Raw genomic sequence first — 22,500 nt, 5'->3', positions numbered from 1 at the left:
TACATTTTAATGCCAATAGTAGTTGTGTGTGTGTTTGTGTGTGTGTGTGTGTGCGCGCGTGTGCGAGTGTGCGCGTGCGTGCGCCGGTCTCAGTCTGCGCCTGTCCCCAGCCAGTGGGTGGAACATGGATCAGTGAGAATCAATGCCATGCTTTGTCTCTCTCCTGTCTGTTTTTTATTGCTCCCGTCACTGTTGATGTCTGGCCTGTTTTACTCTGCTTTGTCTCCTCTGTGTGTTTTTTCTATTGGTCCCGTCACTGTTGATGTTTAGCCCCCCCTCTCCCTCCATCCTCCCCAAGCTTATCGAAGCATCTTGCCACCGAGCCATTTACAGCTTAAATTCACTAAAGGCACACTGTGGATGGACTGTTGTGGTGGCAGTTCCCTGGTCCACCACAAGGGGCATCGTGTCCGACCCTGCCAAAGGGTCAGCGAGTAACGTGAATACTGTAACGGTGTGTTTGTGTGCGTGCGTGCGTGCGTGCATGTGTGTGTGCGTGTAACGCCCGGGATTCGAACCCGGGTCTCCCACATGGAAAGCCAACATTTTAACCGCCAAGCCAAAGGGAATTCCCCTATCGCTCGGGGGAGTTAGACTTTCAGGCCATCAGGCTGAGGTAGTGAACCACTCTGTTACACTCACCCCCCTTTTGACCTCCTCCCACGAGGAAACCCGATCTGGGTCACGGCACCAATGTAACGCCCGGGATTCGAACCCGAGTCTCCCACGTGGAAAGCCAACATCTTAACCGCTAAGCCAAAGGGACTTCCCCTATCGCTCGGAGGAGATGTTAGACTTTCAGGCCATCAGGCTGAGGTAGTGAACCACTCTGTTACACTTGCGTGCGTGCGTGCGTGCGTGCGTGCGTGCGTGCGTGCGTGCGTGCGTGCGTGCGTGCGTGCGTGCGTGCGTGCGTGCGTGCGTGCGTGCGTGCGTGCGTGCGTGCGTGTCTCAGCTCTAGCTCTCAGCTCTAGTCAGATGTAATAAAGGGGGCTCCGAGGAAAAAAGGTTGTGAACCCCTGATGGTTAAAATATTAGCTTGTGTGAATTCTGATTGGATTATACCTGTAACTGATAACTGAACTCCATAACCGTCACTCTATAGTCCATTGTTACCAATCGGGTTACAGGTTCAGGTTTGATCTTTTATCTTGGGTGACTCAGTTATATACCTCCCCTCTCTCTCTTCATTGTTGCAAATTCCCTGATTTACCCTCACACTTATGTCATCTTGTCACTGCTGAGCCCTGCTGGATGTTCTTGGCACTGCTTGGTGCTGTAGGGATTGTATTTAAACCTCCTGATGCACATCTCCGGATGGAATTATTAATTGGCTGCCTCAAGGTTCGAGGATTTGTTGTCATGGTGACGTCTTTATGTACAGGACAGGTACATAGCGAGTAAAATACTTTTTGTTCAGCTCCTCAGATATTGTAGCAGCATTGGAACGGCAATGGTAGTAGTAAACAAGGAAAACATGATGAATCAACAAAGAGAACAGTTTTGACCCTTGTGTGCAATGGACACACACACACACACACACACACACACACACACACACACACACACACACACACACACACACACACACACACACAGACATTGATTTCATCCTCAGGGTTGAAGACAGTTTCCTGACAACAGAGCTCTTGATTTGTGTGAGACCAGAGACCTGAGGCAGCTGCTTCATTTCCCTAACGGTGCGCGCACACACACACACACACACACACACACACACACACACACACACACACACACACACACACACACACACACACACACACACACACACACACACACACACACACACACACACACACACACACACACACACACATGCACGCGCACACACCAGCAGGCAATGCAAATCAACTGTTCACTTTTTTGCAAAGCCTAACTTTTATTTCCTACTAGAGGTGTGTGGGAAACAAGCGATTGCATTGCGTTCAGTGAAGTGACATATAATGGACTATAGCCGTTTATTTATTGTTTATTTTCTGGCCTCGGTTGGACGATAAAGTTGTGAAGTCACAGCTGCTTGCAGGAGCAGTGTTGCATTGACGTGTACAATGCATTGATTATAAATTATTTTATTTAAATGACCCCACTTCCTATTATCAACCTTTTCTTCACATACTTGGTCCTCACTAACGCTCATCTGACTCTGCACCTCACCCCCTAGCACTCACCTCTCCTTGTATCCCTTCTTGTCACCCTTGTTTGATGGATGCTAGTTTGACAGCAACATTTGGTTTACTTTTAGTCATAGTCTTTTGAAGTGTCTTTTGAAATGTTTTAAATTTATTCTAGTTTTAGTCGACTAAATATCATAAGACTTTAGTCGACTAAATCTACAGTTGATTTAGTCGACTAAAGTAATTTTTTGGCGCGCTGTGATGGCGTCGAAATGGCTGATTTTCACTTATAGCTGCATGCCGAAAATAGCCGATCTACAAGCTCACAGTGCGTCGCGCTGCGACGCGTTGTGAGCTTGTAGATCTGCTATTTCCGTTCTGTGACCCCCGCACTGCACCCATGATGACTTGTCTATAGAGCGTCGCAGTTCCCGCCCACTTCCTGTTTTTTTTGGTGCCGGAAGAAAAAACTCAATGCATTTTTCCATTGACATTTCCAAAAATATTTATATCTATTAATTTAAGCCTCGAATCAAGCCATCATGACATGACATGAATCATGACCATAAACGTTTGATTCTGTGATTTTTTTTTGTTGAAAACGGCAAAACAAAGGGTATTTATTAAATATAGTATATCATATAATTAAATATAAAAAAACGTTTTATGGTCATGATTCATGTCATCTCATGATGGCTTGATTCGAGGCTTAAATTAATAGATATAAATATTTTTGGAAATGTCAATGGAAAAATGCATTGAGTTTTTTCTTCCGGCACCAAAAAAAACAGGAAGTGGGCGGGAACTGCGACGCTCTATTAGTTCTACTGGATCTCTTCTCCACTAGTCCCTCACTAACATTTGAGTCTAGTTTTTATTTGTTGACCAAATTGTCAAAATATTTAGTCACTTGTTCTCATGTTTTTGTTTTATATTTGTTTTTGTTTTGTCCACACATGTACGGAATGTTGTTTAGATTAGATGTACATTGTTTGACAGATGCTAGGCTCATTGTTTAGCTGGTATCCTAGTTTCTTCGAGGCCCTATATACTTGTTCTCTCTGCACTTTATTTATGTGACTATTTACCTTGTTGTTTATCGACTAGAGTCAATGCTTACTCTGCTTTACTCTGGCTTTCCATCTTTAAGCTCTGCAGTGGAAATTCCAGCAATCCATAAAAAACGTACGGATTGCAACATAAATAAAGTATGATCCGAGTTTCAGTCGATCTGTTATTTGGAAAATAGCTTTTCACATTTGTAAATCATATAAGACACTGTAGAATAAATGCCTCTTTGCAGTTAGAACTGCACACTCTCTCACCTCTTCAGACTCCACCTCACACCCCTAGCACTCACCTCTTTTGAGCACAGATGTGAAGAATGTTATTTACTAGATGCCAGTGGTGTAAAGTAACTAAGTACATTTACTCAAGTACTGTACTTAAGTACAATTTTGAGGTATCTTTACTTTACTGGAGTATTTCCAATTTTCAGTACTTTTACTTCTACTCCACTACATCTTGGAGGCAAATACTGTACTTTTACTCCACTACAATTATTGGACAGCTTTAGTTACTAGTTACTTTGTAGATTTTGATTATTATTTCAAAACATACATTAACCACTTCAGCCATACATCTCGGACATTTGAAAATAGCCGATCTACAAGCTCACAATGCGTCGCGATGCAATGCATTGTGAGCTTGTAGATCTGCTATTTTCAAAATATTTTTTATATTTTGAACTTGTGAAATGGGACATTCTGCACAATGAGTAGGCCTACTTTTACGTTAGGTACTTTAAGTAGATTTTGATGCCAATGCTTTTACTCAAGTAAATGTGGTATCTGAAGCCACTGCCGACAACCCCATGTTGTGGTATCTGAACCACTGCTGACAACCCCATGTTGTGGTATCTGAACCCACAGACTTCACTATTTGGTAAAGGTCCTATTGCTTTTGTAGTTGCCAACAACGCCATATTGTAGTTAGTTTGATGTTCCAGAGATGTGAATGAATGGTTGAAGAATGGATTGAGGCATCACTCCAGTCAGTGAGGTTACTTTCTTCCAATTTATTTCATAGTACAAAACAGTACAAAACAGCTTTCCTGAGGTCCCATCAGCAGCCTCACGGCCTCTGAGTGACACACACAAATAGTTACAAATCAGTCTATCTTTATAGCAGTTGTCACATTGAGATCTAAAGAAGAGGTACATGTGTGTGTGTGTCAGCCCTGAAGGATGAGACCCCACCCCCTGCCCAACACATTTGCAACTGTATGGGGCAGGAAGGGGGGATGGATACACATGCCCAGACCTTCTGTCTCCCAGGTAAACAACAAAGAGAATGTTAATTGTACCCCACACCCACCTCGGTCATCCCTGAATACACTCTTCTGTCTGTAGCCTACTTGTGAAGCAAACATATGGCTTAAATGTGTATGTTATGTTATGAAATATACAGCATAAATTTTGATTACCGGACCTTTACTTATAACACAGTATTTCTACACTGCAGTATTGATACTTTTACTTAAGTACTTTTTCCACCACTGGTAAAAAGGCATGCGGCAGCGTTTTGAACTGCAGACGAGGGAGGGAGACTTGGGTGATGCCAGCATAGAGGGCATTGCCATAATCGAGGCGAGTCGTAATAAAAGCATGTATCACTCTTTCAAAGTTACTAAAGGATGAAAAGGACTATAGCCTTGGATAAAAGCCGTAATTGGAAAAAGGAGGATCTTACGAGAGCATTTATCTGCTTATCAAATTTAAACTCACTGTCCATTATGACACCACTTTTTTTTTGCCCTGGGCTTCACATAGGGAGTCAGGGGGCCTAAGTCAGGGTGAGGCCACTTGCCAGCAGTAGTGGTGGAAAAAGTACTCAAAGTGAAAGTATCAATACTGCAATGTAGAAATACTCTGTTACAAGTAAAAGTCCGGAATTCAAAATTGACTTGAGTAAAAGTACAAAAGTATCGGTATCAAATAATTGTAGTACTCAAATGACTTGAATTCATGGATATTTTTTTGTTTTTGTCTCATTCCTAAGTCAATAATTTGATGACCGGCAGCGGTTCCGGTAGGAGACACAAAGAGTCTGTCTCCTATACCGGAACCACTGCCAACCGGTCCGCTGGTCCTCAAATTATTTAAATATATCCATATCATATCCATGAATTCAAGTCTCCATGGGGTGCGTAATTTTTGGGGTGAACTATCCCTTTAACTTACGAATAAACACACTACGGAGATAAGAGATCTCTGATACGATATTGTGACATATTCAAAACCGTGGAAAACATTCAAATGATATTGAAAACATGAAGGCAGTGACAAGAGCATGCATTGTGTGTGCGTGCGTGTGCGTGCCTGTCTGTGTGTGTTAGAGAGACCAAGAGACCAACAAACACTACATGGCTCAGTCTCCAAATTAATAGGATTTTCAGATTAGTGTTACAACTCCCTGGGAGACATACAAACACACACACGCACACGCACATGCACACACACACACACAGACACACACACACACACACACACACACACACACACACACACACACACAGACACACGCACACACACACACACACACACACACACACACACACACACACACACACACACACACACACACACACACACACACACACACACACACACACACACACACACACACACACACACACACACAGCGGTAATGTGCCCACGCACTGCATAATGCAGACAGTTGTTAGTGAGGCGTCTTTTATAGCTTCAGCAGTCAGAGCAGAAAACCTCGCTGCTGGGAAGGAGAAAACTGTTCCTCCTAACATCTCCATTCCTGAGGAATTAGATCCATTTAACACGGTGGTTTTCAACCTTTTTCATGCCCAGGACCCCTAAATTGATATACATTGGGCCGCGGACCCCCATCTGAATTTCTTTTGTGCCAGGGACCCCCAGAAGCAAAGATTTAAGTTAAAAATGCTCGCTTTAAAAAAAAAAAAATATATATATATATATATATATATATATATATTCAAAGATATGCACACATTTTCAAGATTTTTTCAAAAATAGGACAAGCCCTGTCACCCCTTTTACATCCTGGGTTTGAGAACGGGACGTGGCGGCATCAAATGACGTGATAATCAGGTCAAACGTTTGAGAGTATGTTGAAACCAAGGGGCCAGCTTCAGATTTTTACATTGACTCTAATACGGAAGAGACAGTTCATATGAATGGCCTGTTTCGCTGTTTCACCCCTGCTGGCCGGTGTCAGAAAGAATATTCTCTCAATGCAAGCTACTATACTATATGCTTCCAGTCGCTAGTTTAAAGTCTCCTTTCAATCATCATGATATGCATTTTGGTAAACTATGGTCCCATTTATTTTAAAATTGACGATAAAGTAGGCTATGCTCTAGGAGGGGCGGGATGATTTGATTGACAAGCTACACAACCAATACCATTCATTCCCTGCCCCCGCTCTTGATTGATAAGCTACCCAACCAATACTGGTCTGGTGGCATTCTGCAGGATATGAGGCGATATGACGCGATATTGAAAGATGGCGGATTTGAAATTCCTGAACAATCGGCTTCATTTACGGTTTGTAGAAACCAATGGCGTCGCTTAGTCCATTCTTTTTATACAGTCTATGGTTGGAACTCTAGTGTCCGTACTCGGGGCTTGATTATTCTGCTGTGACACTATTTTTGGCAGAGATATTCGATGTAGAGATAAAACATTCGGGGGCCTAGTGTGTAGCCCTGGTGGACACCGGTCAACTAAGTATATAGGGTTTAAGTCAAGGGTCTTCAACAGGGGCTCCGTGACCCCTATAGGGGGTCCTCAGTGTTACTACAGGGGGTCCGCCAAATAGTTGAGTGATAGGGAACATTATAGCCCGAAATGACGAGCTCACACCGGCTCGCGCTGCGAGGCGTTGTGAGCTTGTAGATCTGCTATTTTCGGAGTTGGTGTAGAGGGAAAAAGAGCAGACCAAGTACAGAGGCAACGGTGAAGTTGACTATAAATATTGAGGGTTTAAAAGGTTAACTGTCTAAAAATACACATTAGCATGAATCCAACTATCTATCTATGAAATCTATGTAAAAGTTTGATCTGCGACACAGTTTAATACAATATGTAGAAGGGGGTCCCTGCTTCATCTCCCTCTCAGCTAAGGGGTCCTTGGCCTGAAAAAAACCCTGGTTTAAGTGGATTAACTAAAACATAATCAACTCAAAATAATGATGTGATATTTTGCCTTAAGGGATGAAGGTTGTTATTGTTATTATTATGATCACAGATGAGCGTTTAACGGCGGTGCTGTTTTCACTTTTTGCACTGATAGCAGTGGAGCGTTCATATGCCCTCATAAACACTAAGCTGACATAATCTCATCATAACTGGTTTGATCTTCTGGATGAGGTGACCCTGGTACGTGAAATCACTCTCCCTCTAACTTCAGGAGAAGTTCCTTAGCACTCACCTCTTCAGACTCCACCTCACCCTTACTGTAGCAGTGGTGTAAAGTACATTTACTCAAGTACTGTACTTTAGTAAAATTTTGAGGTAGTCTTTACTGGAGTACATGCATTTTCCAGTTCTTTTACTTCTACTGCGCTACATCTCAGAGACAAATATTATACTTTTACTCCACTACAATTATTTTTAGTTTTTAGTTACTAGTTACTTTGTAGATTTGGGTTATTATTACAAAACGTACATTAACCACTTCAGCCCTATTTACATTTCGGCCATTTGAAAATAGCAGATCTACAAGCTCACAATGTGTAGCGATGCGACGCATTGTGAGCTTGTAGATCTGCTATTTTCAAAAGATTTTTATACATTTGAAAACTTGTGAAATGGGACATTCTGCATAATAAATACTTAAAGTAATACTAGGTAACGTTTTCAACAAAACTAAAGTTAAATTGTATATCTTTTGTCAGTGGCAAAAGTTTCACAACACCCACTCCATGAATTTCACCCCCGGAAGCCTTTTATTTATATATTTTCTATTGAAAGTGGACTGGGGGGACTTTCCCGGGGAAATGACGTTCCTGGCCAACGTCATGACGTCGTGGCCGACGTCCCCAGGAACTACCGCAACGGTTTCCTGTTTGGCCAGGAACTACCGCGGTAATAGCAAAAAGGAACCTCACGCTGATGTTAAGAGAATGTAGGATTTGAAGATCGAAAAAGAACAGAAAAAGAAAGCACAGCTCATGGTAACTAATGCTCCACTGGCTAAGAGAAACGATCCGTAGATAGTATAAAACAATTAAAAGATCGCTTTTTGAAACGCTTCCGGCTTCCGGTGAAAACGAATGGAATTCTGGGTAATCGAGGATTACGGAAATTGTATGCAGTGACGGTAGTGACCAGCAGAGGTTGCTAAAAATCGTTATTTGGGATTCTGCATTGTACAACTTTAATACTTTTGGCATTCTTATACCAATACTTTTGTACTTTTACTCAAGGACATTTTTTATTCCAGACTTTTACTTGTAACTTCTACATTGCAGTATTGATACTTTTACTTAAGTAAAACTATTGAGTACTTTTTCCACCACTGCTCCCTAACAGGCTGCAGGTGTAATGCAGGTAATCAGTGTGTTGCCAGATTTTGCAAGATTAACAAGCTCTATGAAAACAAGCCCAAAAATTACTTTTACATCACTTTACATCGGCTATTTGAAAATATTTTAATTCAATTTAATTTGGGGGAAAAAGTACAATTTCTTTTTATATCTTTTTAACAAGACAAATCTTGTATGGGGGTATTTTCAAATATTTTCATATGGGGGTCCGCGAACAAAAAGATATTCATCTTGGGTCCTTGACATGAAAAAATGTGGGAACCAGTGGATTAAAAAACATTAGGAAGCAAGCAGTGTTGATTTCGTCGACTTAAACTATGACAAAAAATGTTCATCGACTACCTTTTTTCACTGACGAAAACTAAATAAAAACTAAGTAAAAACTAAGCTATGATGACTAAAACTAAGACTAAATATATTGACAATTTAGTCAACAAATAAAAACCAGACTATTAGTGAGGGACTAGTGGAAAAGAGATCCGGTAGAACTAAAAGACATGTTATTTTATGTTTGGTTGCGCTCTGAAAACAGCAGATCTACAAGCTCACAACGGGTCGCACTGCGACGCATTGTGAGCTTGTAGATCGGCTATTTTCAGCATGCAACCAAGTGTCAGCCATTACGACGCTATCAGGGCACCGCCAAAATACATTATAGTCGACTAAATCAACTGTAGATTTAGTCATCTATTATCTTATCATATTTAAAACTGCACTAACAGTAAAACATTTCAGATGACTAAAATATTGACTAAAACTAAATGTAATTTGATTCAAAAGACTATGACTCAAACTGAATCAAAATGTGCTGTCAAAATCAACACTAGAAGCAAGCCCAAATAAGCAACACCACTTTAGAAACAAGCCCATAGTTGCTTATTATAAGCAGACATGGCAACACTGGTAAACAGGAAACTCCTTGACCCCCCCCATTGGTTCAGTGGGTAGCACACACACACACACACACAATGCCAGAGAGAACACCAGCAGAGAGAGAGCTGGATGGCTCTATGGTGTAAGTTATACTTTGATTTAAACACATAGCACATTGCAGACCCAGCAAGGCAACGCTACACATAGCCAATATAGATTTATTTGGTGTGTGTCTGTGTGTGCGCTCAATGGAGTTTTAATCAGTGGTGGAAGAATACTCACATTTTGTACTAGTAAAAGTACGAATACCCCAATGTAGAAACACTATTACATGTAAAAGTCCCGTATTCAAAATGTGCTTGAGTAAGTACAAAAATATTCAGATTAAAATACACTTCAGTACTGAAAGTAAAAGTACTAATTTTGCAGAATGTCCCATTTCACAAGTTTCCAAATGTATAAGCTCACAACGCTTTGGAAAGAGACGCGTTGTGAGCTTGTAGATCGGCTATTTTCAAATGGCCTAGGTATGCACAGGGCTGAAGTGATTAATGTATGCTTTGTAATGATGATCAAAATCTACTGAGTAACTAACTCATTTTAAATCAAATAATTGTAGTGGAGTAAAAGTACAATATTTGCCTCTGAGATGTAGTGAGAGTAAAAGTATTGAAAATTGGAAGCACTCCAGTAAAGTAAAGATGTGTGTGTGTGTGTGTGTGTGTGTGTGTGTGTGTATGTGTATGTGTATGTGTATGTGTGTGTGTGTGTGTGTGTGTGTGTGTGTGTGTGTGTGTGTGTGTGTGTGTGTGTGTGTGTGTGTGTGTGTGTGTGTGTGTGTGTGTGTGTGTGTGTGTGTGAGAGAGTGTGTGAGTGAGAGAGTGTGTGAGTGAGAGAGTGTGTGAGTGAAAGTGTGTTGGGTCAATGGAGTTTTAATTACAGAACAGTCTCATGAACTGTCACCAGTAGCACTCAGCTAACGGTGACATAACGACCAATAGACAGACTCAGACTTTTATATAGTTATATGTTTCTCCTGGGGTGCTCCTTCCATTCCGACATCTCACTACTCCGACTAGTGATCATGTTGATCTGAAAATGAAGCAGATTTCACCCCAAAGTTAAGCTGTTTCTTGGCATTTGCCCATGGGCTGCTAGGGGGTAAATGCAGTGGTGGAAGAAGTACTTGGATATATTTCTTAAGTAAAAGTAGCAATACCACAATATAAAAATACTCTGTTACAAGTAAAAGGCCCGTGTTCAAAATGTTACTTGAGTTAAAGTACAAAAGTATTGGCATCAAAATATACTTAAAGTACCAAAAGTAAAAGTACTAAAATGTTTGAAAATAGCAGATCTAAAAGCTCACAACGTTGTGAGCTTGATAGCCTATGAATAAAACAGAGCTAAAGTGGTTATTGTATGTTTTTAATGTAATCATTTATATCTGCAAAGTAAATAGTAACAAAAGTTTTCAAATAATTGTAGTGGAGTAAAAATATTACAATATTTATAATAGTACAATATTTGCCTCTGAGATGTGGAGTAGAAGTCAAAGTATTGTAAATTGGAAATACTCAAGTAAAGTACAAATACCTCAAAGTTTTACTCAAGTACAGTACTTAAGTAAATGTAATTAGTTACTTTACACCACTGGGTATACAGTATGTTGTGCCGGTTGCGGTTTCAAGTCTGCACACAGTCTGGATGTCCAGCGTCCTCATGATCCCCCAGGTCTATGGACCAGTAGACACAAAGACATAAGACAGATGATCAATCAATGCAGTCATAGTTATGAAAGAAACAGATTAAAGGGATTCATAATGTTCCAGATCTCAAGTTGGAAATCTCAACCGTGTGTCTGCTGCTGCTCCCAGTGCTAATGACATTCTAAATAAAGCCAAGGGCACTTAAAGAACACAGCTTTAATGTCTGTTTCTGAATAATGGTGAATACTAATCTCTCTGTCTCTCTCTCTCTCTCTCTCTCTCTCTCTCTCCTTCCCTCTCTCTCTCCAGGATTGACAAGAGCAGTCTGTCTGCGCTGAAGGCCAGGTAGGTTGATGTTCATCAATGTCTAAATGACCATTGTCTAAATGTGCATTTATATGTGCAGTTTAGTTTAACCCATTACGACCTGAAGAAGTATGTGTCATTTTTTTATTTGAGCTAAAAAGCATTATTTTACACTTTGACTATTCAAAAATAGCAGATATACAAGCTCATAGCGTGGCACCGAGTGCCGCGCTATGAACTTGTAGATCTGCTATTTTTGAGAAATCGTAAACTTTTGTGCAAATCTTTGATTATATATATATTTTAACAAACATCTGTAACTCAAATCTTTGCTTCTGGGGGTCCCTGGAACAAAATATTTTGAGATGGGGGTCCGCGGCCAAATACATATAATTTTGGGACCCTTGACATGAAAAAGTTTGAGAACCACTGATATAGTAACACATTTTTTTTTCAAAAAACAGTTAGGATTTAGAAGACATTTTGTAGAATCGGCCTGAGGTCTTAATGGGTTAATATGCATGCTGCAGAGTATTAGAGAATCAGGTTTGTGTTTGTAACACTGCCGCTGAGCAGTTTGGGTTGTGTTTGTTCAGTTTAACGTGAGCTTGTTGTCGTTGTTGTTGTTGTTAGTGTACTGTAGGCCTATTAGTGTATTCTACACCTGGCTTTTGTTATGAACACTGCCCCTCATGGACACTATGAGGCAGTGTTTCCCTACCAAAGATCACGGAGAGGGGGCCGTGAGGCCTTGATCTGTCTGTTTGGAGGTAGTCCAACATTTTACCATAATCACAGTAATCCTTAACCATATTCCATCATATTCAATGGCTTTTGCAGAGAAATGACTCCAGTCACTTTCAAATCACGAGGTGCGTGTGTCTGGGTCCAGCTAGCCTCGATCTCCAGGCTTTTATTATTTTGTTTTGCTAAAAAATAAAAGCCTGGACCTAGGGGTGTTCGATATTGAAAAAAATACTATCTCAATATTTTTCAAGAAATATCACGATATTCGATATCTATCACCATTATTTTTCATGTTGGTTATTATGGTAATTTTTCAAGTTACTTAACAGTACGACCACCTACAAGGTAACAAAAACTAAAAGAAAAGGGATAACAGACCATTTAGACAAATACCATTTCAAGCTGGTTTTAATTAATTCTGCAATGCAATGAATCTCTGAATTAACAATTCCTCAGTGTTCAAGTAGGTAGACGTAGGCCTACAAATGTAAACAACACAACCAAGTGCACTCTCTTGCTAAATAAAGTAAAAAGTATTCAAGGCACAAAAACATAACTAAGTACAACATAAGAGTACGACATCAATGAGGAAAAGTCAGTGCCAAACAATTAAAATGTAAACTTTAGACTTGAACTTCAAAGCAATGAAAGACTTCAGCATGAACATCTGTTTCAAAAGGGGGAAAAAAACAATATAAAACGTATTGATAAAATAACATAAGCCAACAGAACCAACCAAGACAGAATAGAGTGCAATACTGTCTGACACACACACACACATACACAGTGGAAGCTGCAGGGGGCCTCCGGGGCAGCCCATCCCAGGGGAGGGGAGGGGAGGGGAGGAAAGGAAAGGAGAGGGGAGGGGGGAGGTGAACAGGACAGGACAGTTAAGCATTCAGTACACGCACAATCCTCATTCCTCAGTGAATTGAACAGGCTTGCGGTGAGGTGGAGGCCACTCTGTTGCAATAGGCAAACAACATGCAGGATTATAGAGTTTACAATCATTTTTTTTTTTTTTTGTGTGTACTTGAGTCTGCGTGTTCTTCCTTAGGCTATATTCATACAATCTTCCTTTCATCAAGGAAAAAATGCTGTCTAAAAGAGCTTTTTATGAAAGTGAATAAAGAAAAAAAAGAATCGTGGCAAGGGACGATTGATTGACACACTGCACAGACTTACTTTAGTAACTATGCTTGGAACTTGCCGAAAATTGAAAACAAAGTTTTAAACTAGTATTTAGCTTTAACTAGCTTTAGCTCTCTCACATCAGGTTTTTTTTTTTATATATAATTTTTTTATCTTTTTTTAAATTTTCTTTTTGTATGACAGAACACAGTCACAGATTCTTTTCCAGGAAAATCAGTTTGTCAACTTTCTCTGGCTTGAGAGTTGCCCTCTGACATGTGACAATATTGCCACCAGTGCTGAACACCCTCTCTCTGAGGGAGCACTTGTTGCCGGAATGCAGAGATACTTTCTAGCTAAGACAGCCACCCTTGGAAAGTTTGCCTCATGTTTTTGCCACCATTCAAGAGGATCTATTTCACTGTCTGCATTTACTATGGACAGGTAGGACTTCAATTCTCCCTCTATTGCTTCTTTTAGGGATGGAGAAGAAGATGCGCCTACTGCAGTTGCAACAGAGGTCTTCAAAAAGCTGGCCAGTGTTTTCTTAGCTTTCTTTTGGTGGGGGCCCTGCCCCTGCGTTTCTTCTGCCTCAGGGGCCAGGCTCTGTGATGTGGAGGTAGATGAACTGGGCTGAGCTGATGCTGTGGGATGCTGTGCTTGTACAGTGACAGTCAGCAAGGACTCAAGCTCAGACACAGCTCTGGCTTCTATCTTCTCTGTCTTGTCACTGTCAATGTACTGTGTCTTGAACCTTGGATCAACAAGTGAAGCCATATCCAGCAGTTCATCAGTTTTGGGATCCTTATATTTGTCAGTGAGGTAGTCGAGAATGGTCGTCTTCATTTCTCTTGAGAGGTCTGTGTCGTCATCATTCCGTTTCAAGAGGTTTTCTTTGAACAGGTGAAGCACTGGCTTTACATAAGACACACTCACATAGTCCTCGCCTAAAAAGAAAAGAAAAAAAGAGGACAAATAGCATGCAGGTTATTTATTTTTGTATTTGTTTTGTATATTGAGTTGTATTGATTGATTGTATTGCCACTTTTCTAATTAAAAAAATATAAATAATAAAACAATGTAAATAAACCCACAAAGTCCTCACCTGAGAGTGCATCTGGGAAGTCCCGTAGTGGACCCAGGGCCATCACTACATACTCCATCACATCCTTTTCGTTGTATCCAGGGACCAAACACTTCGTCTTCTTGTCTGCCTTAAAGATGGAGTGCCATGATATTTTTCAACCCTAAAACCTGATCATAAGGTATTATTATTATGTAAGGATTTTTTTCAACAAAAAAAAAGTGTACAGTAAGTGTTAAAATGTTGTTTTTATGTAGACACACCCACCAATGCATTAAGTATACCTGGTTCTCACCTTAGCACCTCCTCCACCACCTTAGCACCACCCACCTGTCCTAGTCCCTCCTCCTCCTCATGCCCACACCTGTTGTGTTATGATAATGAGGGGGAGGGTGTGGGCTTTGTGATGTCACTAAAGCGCTGTTTCTCTATTGGCACGTTTGACCCTCAAGGTTTCAGCCTCCAGGAAGAAACTCCAAATAGTCAGAGAAGACATAAAACACCATAAAAACACCACCGGGGGGCTTAATGAAGTTCTATCAACCTCATAGACACATGAAAAACAGAAAAAGTGCAAAAACATGGCACCACCTCTTTAAGGATCTCAGAATAGGCCCTTTCCTGTTCTAGTACTCTCTCAATCATGGCGAGTTTGGAACCCCATCGAGTTGGTGAGTCGGTCATGAGTTTGTGCTTAGGTAACTTGTACTCCTGTTGAAGAAAAGCCAACTCCCTCTTTTTCTTCCAGCTGAAGGAGAATGCACTGACCCCTTTCTTCAAGATGGACACTGTGCGATCAACACGACCATCTTTGGCACTTTTTTCTAAGGAATAGAAGATGAAGATGTATTAATCAATCTGGTTTAACATATGCCAACTATTTTGCACAACACTAAAACATAGGGACAGTTTGGCCTAGCTTGTACATTTAATTTTACACTATCTATTATCACTACTAAATATTTTTTAATTGGTTCACAGTATATCACACAATACATTTTAATTCACATTTTCATTAGACTATTTATATTTTGAACTGTACTATTTTTTTTAACTTGTTTTATAGATTTTTATATATTTTATTGAAATGCATTATGCACACACACACACACACACACACACACACACACACACACACACACACACACACACACACACACACACACACACACACACACACACACACACAATGAAGAAACGTATATTTGTTTGTAGTATTATTATGAATTAGCTCCCGACCTTATCTGAATGACAGACAGTGGCAAAAATCTACTTGTTTCACTCACCGATGGCCAGGTGAAGTCTGTGGCTAAAGCACGCCAGGCGAGTCCACTTGTTAACATCCAACGCCTTAATCATGTTTGCTCCACTGTCTGTGGTCATGCAGGTCATGTTCTCCTCTTTCAGTCCCCAGCCTTCGAGTAAGTCTTTTAGGCCAGCTGCAATTAGGTCCCCTGTATGATCTACTGGGAAGTATATCGTTTGGAGACATGCACTTTGCAGCTTCCACTTGTGAATGAAATGAATGGTGAGACTCATATATGGTTCTGACGTGCGGCTAGACCATAAATCACTGGTTGTAGCAAAAAACTGGGCGTTTTGAACCAGCTGTTGTACCTTCTCTCGGCATTCAGTGTACATTTTTGGAATGGCCTTTTTAGAAAAATATTTGCGACCGGGCACCACGTAGCGTGGATCAGTGGTTTTCATCAGCCTCACGAAACCTCTGTTTTCGACGCTCTTAATTGGATGCATATCCTTGGCCACATAAAACGTCACCGCTTCAGTTATGTCTTTCCACCGTTTGCTTTCCTTTTCATAAGAAACCCCTTTATCAAATGCCTCTGTTATGGTGGTTTGTTTTGGATGTGGTGCCCCTGCGCCGGTACATTTCTTTTCCACACGCGGGGGACCTTGTATTGATACAGTCTCTGCATGCTCTCTCTGGTGCTTGCGTTTGAGATGGTCTCGTAAGCCCGACGTGTTGCCATCTGTCGCTTTCAGATTTTCTTTTTTGCAAATTCTGCAAATTACGTTTGTTTGGTCCTTGTCTGTTGTGGAAAATCCAAAATAGTTCCATACAACAGCCGTGAACTTATTTTTGGGGACTAATTCTTCCTCATCTAATTCTGACTCGTCGTCCATTGTTGTTGTAGTGTGGTAACTGCGGTGAGTGCGGTCAGCCGTGTCGACGGGGTTTCCCTAGTTGCTGGCAAGAAGAAAGGGGGCGGGGACTTTGGGAGCGTGTCTGATAAAAACAACAGATCTTCAAGCTGCAAATGCTCATGTTAGCTTGTAGATCTGTTCTTTTTGGCGAACGAAACCGTCGTACTACAGAAGTATAAATGAAGGAATAGAACTGCAAATCATAGACTGTGCACTCACAGGACCTCAATGGAAACAAGAGCGCAAGGACTTTCTTTGGACCTTTTAGACAAGTATTTTGCCTAATAAAATATAAAAAAACAAAAAGATTAAATAAAACAGCGAGTGCACGTTCTATAACTAAGTGACTCCCTGTATGACGATATGTACGATATCTCTGAAAACGCATATCGTGGGGACATTCTATCGTCGCTACGATAGTTATCACAATATCGAACACCCCTACCTGGACCAACCAGTTGATGTTCCGGGCATAGGAAGTGTTTCATTTCCCCAACCAACCAGAGTGCAGTGGGCGTCGCTCCAAATGTTGTGACGTCAGGGCTCTCAATGCTACACATTGGGGAGGAGGGGCGCGGGGCGGGGGCTGACGGGCAGATCGGTGAACCAATAGGATCCGGCGGATTGTTTCTCCGCAGATTTTGAACCCGCCCCGTCTAGACATGATATCAGACACGCTAGGGCAGTCTAGGGTCCAGCTGACACTTGTTGACAGACTTGACACTTGTTAGTGTTATAGCAATCTGGGAACCCAGCGCCAAATGAAAAGGAAAAACAGCGCCCTCTGCTGTTTTTGACTATCTCAGTTGGCTCTGGGAGGAAGAAAACGTAGCACCCGTACGCAAGGAAACCGGGGTTTTGGTCTGCCTTCAGCGCATCACTTCCGGTGGTGCGACTAGGTTTTAATTCCCACTAACAATATTTCTACACGGAACACTAACACCACTTCTCCCAGAGAACATGGATCGTTTTGGTTATAAGCCCACTTGTTTCTATGATGAAAGAGCAAGTAAAAATGTGAATATCTTTCCGTGGTTTTGTCTGCTCCGCGGACGCTATTGTTAAATTAGTTTCGGTTGGTTTCGAGAGGGGAAGGATCGACGGACACGTGAATCCCGCCCACTACATTTGATTGGGTGAAGCGCGGCCTGCTTCCTGATCTGAAGGCCCGCCCACTTGTAGCCCAGTGCGCACACGTTATGACGAACCTCCCCGACAGATTCAAACGCAGAGCAGAATCTGTTCTCGAGAGATTAGTGTTATAGGCATCAAAGGCAATTATGCTTCTGCACTGTCAAATCGGCCTACATCTAATCTAAGATTAGTGGGACTCATTCCCATGACCACCAGTGGGTCTCGGGACTCACTTAGTTGAAAACCTAACAACATTACTGTATTATAAGAGATTATTTATTTTCGATATTTATTAGATTTTATATTGATATTATAGCTATTTTATTTGATAAGATATGTGATGTTATTACCTGACAATGAGTTGACTTGTTGGTGAAAAAGCCAGCATATTGGTATCGGTTGATATCAGTAAAGGAAATTTAGTTGGACAATATCGGTATATCGGATATCGGTAAAAAAAAGGTCAATATCGAACATCCCTACACAAAATAATAACTTGCATTTTTGAGTCATTATATTGTCCAAAATAGCAACACAAATAAATAGCCTTCATTAGTTCCACTAGTACCAGCGTCTACCACTTCCAGTGTTAGCCAGATGCCAGCCGTTATGATTCATCTGCACTCTATAGACATCATAATATTCATATTCAGCCCCTCTGTGGGTTTACCATGTAGACACCATGTCTGATTCAGGGAGGTTAAGTCTGGAGAGTTTCCCTTTGATGTACTCTAGCACTCAGACTGTTTTAATGAGTGTCGCTGAATAGTCAAGCGTGTGTGTGCACGCGCGCACGCGTGTGTGTGTGCGTGCGCCACACACAACCCAGTGACCCTTCACGCTGCTCTACCTGCGTCACTGTGGGCAGCAGGGTGAAGGTGCGGTTTTTCATCTCTGCCCCTGGCTAGGTATATTGTATTAATATGCAATGATGCGTTAACCTGACTCCTACAGATTGGGCGGTATTGAGTTCACGTTAAGTTCACATTACAGCCTATAGCCTGATTATCAGACTGAAGCGGCGTGGAGCTCCATTCTGTTGTCATTGGCAGTTGAATATGGCTCGTTTTCATTACAAAAAGAAGAAATCCGAGTTAGACGTGTTTTTCTACATCTCATAACATGGGAGTGGACGGAAGTGAATCTTTTTGGGATGACGTCCTGTCCGTCCATTCCTTCTCTTGCAGTGGCAGTGCAAGGGATCATTGATAGGTTGCGGAAGAGCGCCCTCCAGCGTAATTTCTAAGAAAATTGAATTGACGGAAATCTCCGGCAATGGCAGGGAATGTGTTAACTCATTCACTGCCTGAATAAATGGATACATGAATCATCCACTGCCAGCGATTTTTCGATTTCCTTTCGTTTTCAAGTAGTCACAGAATATTTATCTCCAGTATGATCGATCCCCTGATGGTTGCTAATCACGGGGGGTTTCACTGTGCTTCCGTGAAGAAAAAAAATGTCACCGCGACCCCACGTTTGCTTGTCATAGGCCGTTGAAAGTAGCATGTCTAGCCAAAAATACATTACAGTAAAACACAGGAGGCGAGACACAGGCGATTTCCCAAATACGTTAACCAGGAAGTGAATGGAGCAGTACACATGGTCACTCATATGTTAGCGAAGAGCGCCATCTAGAGGAAACACCAACAAAAAAGTTGTCAAAGTCGTCCTAAGCAGTCTGGGCCTTTTGGGGAAAAAAGTCGTCCTTGGCATTGATTGAGTTAATGATCTCAATCTATTCGTGAGTGATCTGACTGAACTGTATTTAATTGAATTAATTGCGTTCAGTGTCTGGTGGAAAATAACACTGCGGTTGAGCTGCTGGCTTTGAGTCTGAAGTGGCTCCAGGACTGAATTTCTCTCTCACTGAGCTTTTGATTATAAGATGGCAGGATCATTGTTAAGTTGCATTGGGCTCTATTTTATACTTTGTTACAAGGGTGTTGAGCAAACATACAGACACTATAGCCGTCATGCACATCCGTGTGATGATCCTTTTGATTTGATATTGACATCCTTTTCTTCATATATATAAGGACTGTAATTATGTATAATATATCAATCAGCTGCTGCCCCATAGAAACATCATGACTCACTCCCATTCATAATACTTCAATGTCAAACGTGCGCGTGTGTGTGTGTGTGTGTGTGTGTGTGTGTGTGTGTGTGTGTGTGTGTGTGTGTGTGTGTGTGTGTGTGTGAGAGAGAGAGAATGGCATTGTGTCACCTTTGATGTGTTGTCAATCATGACTGGAGTGGAAGTGTGGAGTGGTTGTGAATATGAATGGGTGCGTCGTGACTTAGTTGAGATGATTCATCAGCACTGTGTGTGTGTGTGTGTGTGTGTGTGTGTGTGTGTGTGTGTGTGTGTGTGTGTACTGTGTGTGTTACTTTTGAGGGCCAAACATCCCCACATCCCGCCAAGTAATTGGCAGAATGTGAGAAATAAACAGTGGGGTAACAAGTTCTCAAATGTTTTACTTCATTAAAAGTATCAATACTGCAATGTAGAAACACTCTGTTACAAGTAAGAGTCCGGAATTTAAAATTGACTTGAGTAAAAGTACAAACGTATTGGTATCAACATGTACTTAAAGTACCAAAAGTAGAAAATACTCATTATGCAGAATGTCCCATTTCACATGTTTTCAAATGTAGGCCTATAACAATCTTTTGAAAATCGCGACACGTTGTGAGCTTGTAGATCGGCTATTTTCAAATGGATGAAATGTATATAAAGCTGAAGTGGTTAATGTATGTTTTGTAATAATAATCAAATTCTGCAAAGTAACTAGTAACTAAAGTTTTCAAATAAATGTAGTGGAGTAAAAGTACAATGTTTGGATCCGAGATGTAGTGGAGTAGAAGTGAAAGTATTGGAAATTGGAAATACTCAAGTAAAGTACAAATACTTCAACATTTTGAGAAATCAGCATTGTTTTCCCGGTCCTGGCACACTGTTTGTGTGTGTGTGTGTGTGTGTGTGTGTGTGTGCAAGCATGAGTCTGTGCGCACACACACACACACACACACACACACACACACACATTTGCACGTATGCGTGTGTTTTAGTGCATGTTGTGTATACGTGCGTGTGTGATACAATATTGTAAACATGATTTTTCATCCGCAGTCCCCGGACAGATTGTTTTCAGAAAGTGTCAGGCAACAGCAGCTAATCAGAACATAAATTAATTAAATATGCAAATAGAAAAGCAAAATGCTAAACATATTATCAGTCAATTACGGAGGCGGTCTGCTGTTTGTTAGGGCGAGTTCAGGCAACTGTGGCAAAATAATAATTATTAATACTTGAAATCTCAAATCAATGTTTCCTTTGTTTTAAATCCCTTATTTATTGTGCTTCACTATAGACAATATGCAAAATCTACCCCAAAAATGACACAAATGAAGTTTTTTTGTTAGCTGGCTGGCATTGAATCTGCTGCTGCAATAGGCTCACAATGCATTATGCAACCTGTGAACTTATAGATCTGCAATTTTTTTCCACCACTGTTGATAGTTTTCCCGGAATACAGATGCTGGGGTGGTTAACCCATTAAAACCCGGGAACGCATCGGTGTAACCACTTTAACCACTATTTTATACTTTGGCTATTCAAAAATAGCAGATCTACAAGCTCATAGCCATGAGCTTGTAGATCTGCTATTTTTGAGAAATCGTGAAAATGTGTGTAAATCTTATTTATATTTTTAACTCAAATCTTTGCTTCTAGGGGGTCCCTGGAACAACATATTTTGAGATGGGGGTCCGCTGCCAAATACATTTTGGGGGTCCTTGACATACCAGAAGATATTTGTAGAATTGTTTGAAGAATTTTTGTTAAATGCACAGCTGTGGCGTGTTGGTGCATGATGCAACATTTACCCTTTATTTTTGTCTTAATGAAGAATGTTAATGTCTAATCTTAAAGGTCAGTACATAATGTATTACTGTATAATTATAGTGGTGGTGTACTAAGTACATTTTTGAGGTATATTTACTTTACCGGAGTATTTCCAATTTTCAGTACTTTTACTTCTACTCCAATACATCTCCACAAGACCTATGTCTTGTGACATGATGACCATACCAGGCCAGTTCGCGTCGTTTTACTGTTGAGAGTAGAGGCTCCTGTTCTCCAGTGTTGATTTTGACAGCAAATTTTGATTTAGTTTTAGTCATAGTCTTTTGTATAAAATGTAGTTTTAGTCTAGTTTTAGTCTTAGATTAGACTTAGATTATAGTCGACTAAATCTACAGTTGATTTAGTCTACTAAATGAATTTTGGCGGTGCCTTGATGGCGTCGTAATGGCTGATTTTACACTTGCTTGCATGCTGAAAATAGCAGATCTACAAGCTCACAAAGCGTCGCAGCACGACACATTGTGAACTTGTAGATCTGCTATTTTCAGAGTGCAACACCCAAACCAATCTTTTAGTCCTACTGGATCTCTTCTGTCTTCTCCACTCGTCCCTCACTAACATTTTAGTCTAGTTTTTATTTGTTGACGAAATTTTGAATATAAGTAGTCTTAGTTTTAGTCATTGTAGCTTAGATTTTATTTAATTTTTATCTAGTTTTCGTCAGTATAAAAAGGTAGTCG

General features: G+C 40.8%; 1 protein-coding gene across 1 annotated transcript in view; it reads left to right on the top strand.

Annotated features, from left to right (window-relative positions):
- rap1gap2a (RAP1 GTPase activating protein 2a) overlaps positions 1–22,500 on the top strand; it is a 189,471-nt gene that overhangs the window by 2,059 nt on the left and 164,912 nt on the right. The window contains exon 2 of the mRNA XM_080429439.1: positions 11,631–11,666. Coding sequence (XP_080285565.1) covers positions 11,631–11,666 — 36 coding nt within the window. The remainder of the gene's footprint in view (positions 1–11,630; positions 11,667–22,500) is intronic.

Source organism: Gymnoscopelus braueri (assembly GCF_963280865.1).
Source record: "Gymnoscopelus braueri genome assembly, chromosome: 5".
NCBI lineage: Eukaryota > Metazoa > Chordata > Actinopteri > Myctophiformes > Myctophidae > Gymnoscopelus > Gymnoscopelus braueri.
The sequence above is the reverse complement of the archived record's forward strand: the minus strand, read 5'-3'. Positions and strand labels throughout refer to the sequence as shown.